We start from the raw sequence: 10,048 nt of genomic DNA, 5'->3' as shown, positions 1-10,048 counted from the left end.
TAATCTTTGCTTCTTCCCAGTTTTTTTTTCTTGCTAACAATCATTTCTGCTACTACAACTTTTTTCCCATAAAAACTTTGAAAATGCTTAAGATGCAGAGGGAGGAAAAAAAATGAGTCATTAAAAGAGGAAGGGACACATCTTGTACTTACCTCCTTAGTCATAGTCAGCTTTTTCAGATGATGATGCCAGTTTGTGTTTGTAAAACTGTTTTCCCTCAAAGAGATTGAACTGCATTTGGTCTCCCTGGCATAGCACAGCCAAGTTATGACTTCTCTTGGCTGAACATTTCACTAAAATTTAAAGCAAGAACAGCCTTAAACTCACATTTCATTTGGTTTTGCCATATATTTGGAAACATTTATAATAGAACAACTCTGAAGCAAGGATGTACTGTAAATAAATTCTTTCAGATAGCATCCCTGGCCCTCCAAAGAAGTATTATTCATGATAGTGTCAGGGCAGAGCAGGCTGTAGTTAGGACTACAAAACATGTTCCTTCCTGCCACAAAGCCAAAAATCATTTCTTGCTTCAGTGATTAACTGTGGAAATAAACATGCTGATCACTAAACCTCACAGAATAATGAACATTAGGGAGAAAAACACTATATCACATCTCTGCTACCTCCTTTGTAGCTGTGAAAAGTGCAAAAATTAATGACTTAAAGCAAATGTTGGCCAAAGATGCTGTGCTGCATTCAGTATACTGCTGTTAATACTGTCTCAGCGCATCCGTGTACTTTTCAGCGAAGTGAGTTTCACCATGAGATTTTTCCCATTGCTTAACCTTTTGAACTTTAAAATTTATAGCCTTTACTTGCACTGAAGATTCTTGGATAAAGCAGTATAACACATGGACATTAACAAGCAGCATTTTTTACCCTCTGTCATCCTCTGCTATCCAGGAAGAGACTTAAGATAGAAAAAGGGTTCTTACTTCTTCCCAAAGAGCCAGTCAAGCTAAATTTGAAGGCCAATAAATATTCGTGATATAATGAAGCCCTAAACATGTTGATATCGAAGGGAACATTATGACATTGACTGTTTCTCTAGCAATATAAGAATAACACTTTCTGTGTCTATAGAAGGTATTCCCCTCCCCCACACACATTTATTCTCCCTGCAGGCCCCTGGTCTGTGACCTTTATAACCTCCTCTAGGGGTTACAAACCAGGCAGACAAGGCAAATAAGGGAAGCAGGCCAGGCAGGGCTGTGGTGATCTGAGTGCCTCACTCCATCTGGAAGGAGAAACTGATTCTGAACCCCACTCAGTTGGTGCTATGCAGGATAGCTGGCCCAGGGTTTCCAGAATTTCCAGTTTTTCAAGACAAGCTCCATATCCCATATTTTTAATATTGGATTATATTTTTAATGCTATGCCAGTCAAATAAAACATATCTGTGGGGCAAAGCAGTCCACAGGCTACCACTTTGTGACCTTGGCCACTGCTCATTCTTGTCCTCTATTGCGTTTACCATCAAATGTGAAACTTAAAGTGGGTACTTCATTAAACTTGCCTGGGGATGTATATATTGGGTTAAATATCCAGTGTCTCTTTGTGAGGTTTCTTTAAATGGCCAACCAAAGGCCCCATTATATGATACTTCCTTTTCTTTGTAACAAGAAGAGCATAAAGCAATATGTGCTATTTTTTTAATATGTAATTTGTTTCAGCCTAGTGTCCTGCAGCTTCACAGCTAAAGCCTTAAACTCGTATCAAATTGGTCTGATCTGTTAGCCCAGCCACTCAGCAGAAGGTGCAGAGGAAATGGAACAAGAGTGAGTGCCAGCTGTTGTTCAGCAAATACAGTTTTGTTGTCTGCCTTTGCCTAGGTCAGGTTGGGTGATTTTTTCTCCAGTATTTTAAACTAACAATTTAAGTGATGTTCTCAGGACAATAATCTTACTAATATTTCAGATCTGTTGTGCTGGCTTCATCTGCCTGAACTGATATTACCCCCATCAGACCTTACCTTATCACTTCTCCCATCTGATATGTCTAGGACTCAACTCATTTTATTATTTTTAAATCCCCAAAACCCATTTATTGAGAGCCTAATTATGAAGGTTACTGGCACTAGACACAATTCTGTCCAGAGAAAATTTTAAAGATCTAGTACCTCTTCCTTTAAAGTTTACTTTCTAAAATAGAAGCTTACTGTAGTGTAATTGGCAGGGACATGTGACACTGCAGTATCCCAGCTTGCTTTGATGGTAGATTTTGCTGCCTCGTTTAGGAAGTCATCCAGCCAGCCTGATTTGAAAGCAGAGTGCTAGCAATAGCTGAAACTGAAGTTCCTTCCTCCCCCAACTGCCTTTTTTTTTTTTTTTTGACATATGAAATCCATTAGGAAAGAACAACTACAGAGACACAGTGTACTTTCCTCCATCCCTACCCTGTAAAGTACATAAAGATGAGGTTCACTGTATTACACAGTACATCGGGAGGGTTTAGGACATACTGGCACCCTAACCTTCCATACTTGTATTGGCTTTTGGCCAGGACCATGTACCAGAGAGGTCATTTGCCTTACAGCAAAATTGTATTATTTTTTACAAGAGATACCATGATCCTCTGACACCAGCTCATCCTAAAAAGCCAACTTCTTGCAAGAACAAGAAGAGTTAACAGGAACCACAGACATACATGCAGAGGCAATGGCAAGACGGCACAGCAAATGCAGGCACTTAACCAGCACAAACCACAAGTCAGGCTTGCAAGAGGAGAGCTTTAATGTAGACTCCTTGCTACTCCTACGTGTCTTCACCTATCAGCTCTTAGGATAATAACATAAGGCATATCAGCCTGAGGTGGTGATTTAATGGGAAGCTGAGGCTTCCTTCCACCTCCTGCTGCTTAGCAGTGGGTCTCTCCTCACTGATTTCAGCTCTGCAGGCAGATCTGGGAGATGTCAAAGTTTCAGTTCTTTCTGCTCCGCATCAGATTATTTTACTCCCATTTACTGCTGAAGAGAAGCAGAGCCTTCTTTACTATTGAGGTTTCCACTGCTGTCTGCTCAACTGTAATGCTTCCTTGGAGGCGGAGGACGGTTCTTGATGGTCTTACACTTGGGAATGTGCCGCTCAGCCACCTTGGGAGCAAAGTGGCGGCTACAGTGAGGACACTGAATATAGTCTGGATTTTCTGCAGGCCGGATAGGAGGCAGATCTGAGGGGTTTCCACCTTTGGCAATTACCTGCTGGATCTCTCGAGCCTGACGGAGGGTACGGATGAAAGATTCATGCTTCTGTCTCCAGTTGCTCTTCCTAGGAGGTTCGGCCTGTAAGTTGAAAGAAGACTGATCGTTGAACTTGGCATTTATCTCATCCCCTTCCTAAGACTCCATTAGAATGACAGTAAGTTAATCTATGAGGTCAGAGAGAACAGGAAAGGAGCAACAATAATTGACTTGCCAGAGTGGAGGCACTTAAACTAAGGGCCTGCAAAGGGGGACAGTACCGAGAGGCAAGCCAGTTTTCCCAGCAGAACCCCTGAGAGGCTCAGTGCTTGGAAGTACAGGTAGTGGAAAAGGGGGAGGTGCAGGGCTGCAAATAGGTTGGCCCCCAGGGCTCCTTTTCAACCTTGCACATCCACGTGCCCAACACTTTCAGCACCCTCTCTGGAGAAATTGAACCAAACAGGTTTCAGACTCGACACCCAGGCACAATGGAGAACAGGGTTAATCTAGGGGCTGAAAATGGGGGTTAAGTGCAAGTGTACATGATAGATTATGGAACTGTCAGCCTCCTTTCCTCACTCAGCTCTGAGAGTACCGGGCACATTGGCACTCTCATAGGAGTCAAGACTTTTCTGGATGCACCAAACAGTGGGGAGAAAAGCCATCAGATGCTGACTCTGAGAGACCCCAATTAAAAGGCTCACGATTTGATAATCCTAATATGAAGTCCCTCACAGTCAACAAGCCCCACCCACTAAGCTTAAATCTAAGTGGACAGTCAGGGATCACAAGATATTTGAGTAAAGCTCTAACAAGGGGGAGATCAAAACAAGTACATTAATACACACATGCACACACACTCAGGAAGCAGCAACAAGGCAGGTAGCAGAAGGGAATCTCATCTTTATATACTTTAAAGGGTAGGGACGGGGGAAAGCACACTGTGTCTCTGTAGCTGTTCTTTTCTAATGAATTTCATATGTCAAGGAAAAAAAAAGGGAAGGAACTTCAGTTTCAGATGTTGCTAGTACTCTGCTTTCAAATCAGGTTGGCTGGATGACTTTTTAAATCTACCATCAAAGCAAGCTGGGATACTGCAGTGTCACAAGTCCCTGCCAATTACATATAGTAATGAACAAAGGAGTATTAGAAGAGATTGTATATATAAAGAATATGCTATGAAAAAGGAAAGAGAGAACCAGAAAGAATTATTATAAATTAATACTGTAATAGCTAAAAGTAGAAATGTTGTAAAATAATGTCAAAAAATTACACAGAATGGGAAAAAGGATCAAAATGGAAAGCAGGGGGAAAAAGGATTAGAAAACTAGAAAGTCAATCCAGGAAGTCCAACACCTGACCAGCAGGAGTTCCAAAAAGAATAAAGGAAGCACAAGGAGGAAATTATTGAAGAAGTAAGACAATGAACATTCCTAGAATTAAGACTGAAATGCTCTACCAAGTATCCAACACAGTCATTGTAAAATTTCAGAATTTCAGAATAAAGTGAGAATCCTGTAAGCTTTTAGGAAAAGAAAAAAACCAAAATGGGTTTCATATAATGGAGCAGGAATCAAAATGACATCAGATTTCTCAACAGTAACACTGGGTGCTAAAAGCTAGTGGAAAATGCCATAAAAGTTCTAACAGAAAATTATTTCCACCTAGAGTTCTCTACCTGGCCAAATCATCAACCAAATATAAGGAATGACATGCAGATATTTTCATTCATACCAAGACAAAAAATATGCCTCCTATGCACCTTTCTTAGTAAGCTTCAGCAAAGCAAGGAGTGAAGCTAGAAAAGGGAAGACACAGGATGCTAGAAACAGGAGAGAAGCAAAAAGAACTCCCAAGACAACAGGTCTGGAGAACCAGTTTGACTGGAGCAGGAAGAAAAACAGTGGTGGGAAGGAGGTTTCCAGAATTTAGGGGGGGAAAAAAACTGATGGAATATGAGAGGTGTTTGAGCATTTACAAAAATATTAACAGGTACCTGACATCAGATGGATCATTTAGGGGAAAAAGTTACAGATAGGTATGTAGGAAACCAAGCAAATGAAAACATGAGTCAATTATTAACTCCAGGTGCACGTGGGCAGGGGCAGAATCTGTTCAACCAGTGAACAAAATGTATGTGGTTATTATCATGTAAAAGCTGACTACTGGTTTAACCCAAAATTGTGATTCTACTACAATGGAAGGATAAGGGAAGGAGAAAAGTGGGAGGAGAGGGGATATGAAAGAGAGTTTAACCCACAGCATCCATAAGAGGAAGTCAACAGATGATATCCAAAATTTATCAATCAAGAAAATAAGCACATTATTTAGAAATATGGAAATGCATATCAGAACTGAAGGCTGCCTGCCTCTGGGGGCTAGATGATGGGCAGGAGAGGGATGAGGCAGAATACTGTTGATCTGCATTATAGGTCACTTCGTACTACATGATTTTTAAAATGTATTCAAATATTATTTAGATTAAAATAAAATTTAATTTTTAAAAGAAGAAAAAAGAAGGCAAGTAGCTGCTTAGCGAACTAACATCGTTAATGGTGAATAATGGAGATGTTATCAAAGGAAGAGGAAGGATCCATCAGGAGAGTCTTACTGAAACAGACAAGGCAAGAGAATCAGTGTATTAGAGACGGTATCCAGGAACCTTTAGAACTGAATTAGGGGAAAGTTCCTCAACTATATGATACTTAAACTTTAATTCTGCATTGTATTGAAATTTATTCAGTTAACACTTATTAACCACAAAGCACAAAGATGTAGTCTCTGTGCTCAAATGCCTAAGATCCAGTAGAGAGACCAGAAGTATGAGTCTGCCAGAAGTTATGTGAATATTAAATGATACTAGGAAAATCACCGGTTCTTGTGAGTACACTGGAGGAGTGACAGACACAAACCACTTAGCTTCCAAAGGCACAAAGCTTTGGAATAAGACTTGGGACATTCCAAGAAGGGGAGTGCATCGCAAGCCAGATCCTTTCTGCCTCAGTGTCCTCAATGCAATGTATTTCCTCAAACTAGTTTCCACAAAGCTAAAGCCTCTGATCTCAGAAACCCAATTCTTTTGCTTCACTGCTACTGTATTTAGGAATTTAAGAAACACAAGGTTCTTTTAGGTTCTGGCCAGAAATAAACCACTATAGTGAGAGAATACCCCAGTCGATTATTGGACTGACCAGAAAGAAAGCAGGAAAGAACAGGAACTGGTGATCATGTCATTATCTGCAAGAGCAAAATGTTGACTTCTCATTGGAAACTGGATTTCAGGAAGATCATCTCTGAACGTGGAAGGGACTATCTTTTGGTGATCTCCCAAGTTGTACTGAAAGAAATAACTTAACTGTAAGAGACTTCTCCTAACAGCCATCACATAAATATAGGCCCCAGAAAATACTCACATAAACTGTAAAGTGCTAATGAACGAGGTGCTAGCGCAGCAGTTGGAGGGTTGGAAAGAAATGAAAATAGAATAACATTCTCATAGTTTACGAGACTATTAGAGTTGGACGGGGCTTTGAATGTATGTGGTCTAGGCTTTCCCACACTTTATTTGCATACCACTTTCACTTTATCCCCCTTACTGTTACTCAATTTTTCTTTAAATGCATGATTCTTAGAAAGCAAGGGCCTACTATGTTTTGTATTTCCAATACACATTAAAATTACTAAAATAAAAAATGCTTGTCAGCATGCTACATTTAGAGAAACACTCTAAAACACACCAAGTGGTATCAGCCTGACAGGGTGGTAAACTTATTCACAAGACAATCTTCTCCAGATCTGGCTGTCCAGAAGTTACCCCCAAATTATGGTAGTGTCTCAGAGTTCTTACTTTTTACAACCTAGTTTTTCTGCAGCTAGGAATGTTCATAAGAAATAAAGCTCTCTACCTTTAAGGTGTTTACACTTTAAACGGGGAGAGAAAGAATTCCAAACTTAATTGTGTTTCATGTATTTACTAAGAAGGTGTATCAAAATTAAGCTAATCTAGAAAAAGTAGATGCAGTTATAGGAGTGGTAACACCTCCTCATCTTGGGAGGTGGCAGAGTATGTTGCAAAGAAAGGAATTCTCTCAGGGTGATGAAATGCATAATTTTTTTCTTTATATGTTTCATGTCTCTTAAATTTCCTACAGTAAATGTTTATTACCTCTATAATCAAAAGGATATATATATATTTTTTAAGTCTAGATTTTGGAGTCATTCTGACTCAGATTTATATGCTGATTCTGTAATTTAAAGCTGTTTGTGATCTCAAGCAAGTTAACCTCTCTGATTTTTTAATTGATTTTTGAATTGATAAGAGATAATAAAATCTTCACATAGTTGTGGTGAGGATCATATGAAAAGCTCCCATCACAGTGACTGGTAAACAGTAGTAATCAATAAATTCTAATTTTCGCTTTCTCCCTACATGACACAAGAAATTTTTCTAAAGAGAACTGATAAGGCTATAAACAGGCCTTACAATGATTCCCCACTCAAAAGCAAATCTATAAGGCCCTTGTTACCTTGACGGAGGCTGTTCCCTTCCAGTTCAAGTACTGCTCTAGTTCTGTGCCCTTGGCCCGGGCCCTGGAGGAGTCAAACACTTTCCTCTTGGAACCCTGCATCCTGCTGCAGATGTTGGAGTGTCTCTCCAACCTAAGCAAGAGAAACTTTCGTCCACAGTGGCTGCACTCGCCCAGTTCTGGCTCTTTAGTGGAACAGCTGGAACCCGAGGAGTCTGGTGCCCTAGGCGAGCTAGAATCGCTGGTGGCTCCTTGAAAAGCACTGTGTGGCACTTCTGAAGCCTGAGTAAACTTCTCCTCCTTCAATGACCCAGAGGCTCGGTCTCGGATTTTGTTATTGCTTGCCACCAAGCTTTCCCTTTTGAGCTTCTGAATTCCATACTCAGAGGCCTGGAATGGACCAGAATTTTCTTGACACCATCCCCAAGTTTCATCCCCTCCCTTGTCTCTACTGAAGACCTCCTCAGACCCGAATTCTGAGGAGAAGATAGGTTTGTATGTGGTCTTGCTGTTACCTTTAACTCTCCTGCTGGGGAGTGCCATTCTCTGTAGCTCTCTTTTTTCATTTTCCTCAGCCTGTTCCTTTTCTTTCTGGATCCTTCTTAGTTCTTCCTCTGTTTTCTTCAGCTTTTCCCTCAGAAGGGTCTCTTTTCTTCGGATTTCCTCTTCTAAGCTCTCCCCTGCAGCTTCTAGTCTTTGGATTTGCATCCACTCAGTTCTGTTGGGGTTTGCCATGACCCTCTCTTCCTGAGTGGCAGCAACTGTACCAATCACAGATGAATAAACCCATTTTCTCGAACCAAAGTTACTGTATGAAAACTCTCTAGGCTCAGGGGGCCTTGGAGAGACATTCTGGTCCCCATCAGTGTCAGCCTCACCTGTATGATGGGACTTCCGATGAAACACAGGTTTCAGTGGGTATGCCCGGTCCACTCCAACTCGCTTCTTTGTAAAAGGGATGAATTCCTTGCTATTTGTTTTGGGATACCGGGGTTGAAGGCCCGATGAGTAAAGCAAACCCTTTGTTTGGCCCTGGGGATTGCTTCTCGAATCTTGCTGGCTGATTCCAGCACAGCAGGGATAGGAGTAGCCTCGGGCTTTTGTGCAGGTGTTCCATTTGCGGTGAGTGTAGAGATTATCCAGTGTCAGCTCTTCATCACTCAAAAGCTTCTGCTGGAAATTGTTCCTCAGGTGCCCCATAGAGGAATGCTGGAGAGAGTCACCTTTTTCATAGGGCTCTTGCTTAGCTGAATGGAGCCTTGGAGCTTCTGTTTTATTATATGGGAGCATAACGCCCACAGGTAGAGGCGGCGCCAACTGGAGACCAGCCATTCAGGGCTTGGACTGAAGCCTAGGGGAGATTTAAACCAGACATATGTGAGGAGTTTGTTTGAGGTTCACCTCTCTGCTAAAGTAAACTGTTTCTATATTTGTCCTACCCACATTTTCCCTCAGACATTTTAGGGACAGTGCTCCTGGGTCTGCCAGAGCATTCACTCAGTAAGCATTTGGTGAGCGCTTATTATGTCCTGTGAGTGCTCATTAGGCCCCGAGGAAAGAAAAATCAATCTGATAGAGGAGTTCCTGCCACCTCACTTTCCTTTACATCAGTACCAGCTTCTGCCATACAGTGACATTCCTGCACATACAGTTTACTCCGTAGCAGGTGCAAAGAGCTATGGAATTGAAAGTCAGTTTTTAGGCCTGTGACACAGAACAAGCAGCTACCCCTCACTAGCTTCAGTTTCTTCACCCGTAAACTGAGGGTTCGCTCAGAGTTTCATGACTGTAATTTAGGAACCTTAGGACTCTGAGTCCAGTCCCATCACTTTACAGGCAAGAAAACTGCGGCCCAATAGTAAGTGACTGGCAAAAAGAGCTCTCAGGGCTTCTCTCCTGTTGGAACCGTGCTTGACCCCAAAGAGAACAGAGCCCACTTAGGACCTGCAGCAGGTGCGTGGCTGACAAACTCTCACCCAAGGAGTCCCCGCGGCGAACACGGAGGAAAGTCTGTAACCTGAGAGGCGGGGACCACCTGAACTGGCCGCTGCCGGTTTTAGATCTGGAATGCGGAAGCCGAGTTCTGTCCTGAAGGGTCAGCCGGGGCGCCCCCACTGGAGATTCCGCTTTGGGGACAAGCCCTCACTCTTCGGTCCGTCGGGCCTTTGAGAGGACTAGGTGCTGACCCCATGTCTTGTCACCCTTCCGTCTACCTGAGGCTCGCTGCGACCGTTCCTGCTCAGGCGAAACCCCAAGACTTAGTTTTCCGCACCAAACACCCCTCAACAACCGACAGCCGCGCACGCGCGCTCAGCGGGCCTCTGTTATTCCCGTTGCCTGG

The 10,048-nt window shown here is 42.3% G+C and overlaps 1 protein-coding gene across 6 annotated transcripts; it reads right to left on the bottom strand.

Moving 5' to 3' along the window:
- Window positions 1–2,717: 2,717 nt before the first annotated feature.
- On the bottom strand, window positions 2,718–10,047 carry ZC2HC1C (zinc finger C2HC-type containing 1C). 6 transcript variants are annotated; one of them, XM_032482393.1, is made up of 3 exons: window positions 9,652–10,042; window positions 7,708–9,058; window positions 2,718–3,283 (listed from the first exon to the last, which is right to left on the bottom strand). In XM_032482393.1, the coding sequence occupies exons 2-3, from the start codon at window positions 9,037–9,039 to the stop codon at window positions 3,020–3,022; spliced, it is 1,596 nt and encodes a 531-aa protein (XP_032338284.1). In that variant the 5' UTR covers window positions 9,040–9,058; window positions 9,652–10,042; the 3' UTR covers window positions 2,718–3,019. The 6 variants fall into 6 exon arrangements, with proteins under 6 accessions (XP_032338284.1, XP_006184651.1, XP_032338285.1 ...); XM_006184589.3 differs by having other exon boundaries at window positions 9,684–10,042; XM_032482394.1 differs by having other exon boundaries at window positions 9,725–10,042.
- Between the last annotated feature and the right edge of the window lies 1 nt (window position 10,048).

Source organism: Camelus ferus, chromosome 6 (assembly GCF_009834535.1).
Source record: "Camelus ferus isolate YT-003-E chromosome 6, BCGSAC_Cfer_1.0, whole genome shotgun sequence".
In the NCBI taxonomy this organism is placed as follows: Eukaryota; Metazoa; Chordata; class Mammalia; order Artiodactyla; family Camelidae; genus Camelus; species Camelus ferus.
Note: the sequence above shows the minus strand (reverse complement) of the source record. Positions and strands in the feature narration are given on the sequence as shown.

Bases quoted from the DNA above. Each gene is read 5' to 3' on its own strand.
- ZC2HC1C (XM_032482393.1), bottom strand. From the start codon at position 9,039: ATGGCTGGTCTCCAGTTGGCGCCGCCTCTACCTGTGGGCGTTATGCTC. The intron at 3,284-7,707 runs GTAACAAGGGCC...TTCAACTTACAG, and splicing joins AGGGAACAGCCTCCGTCAAG to GCCGAACCTCCTAGGAAGAG.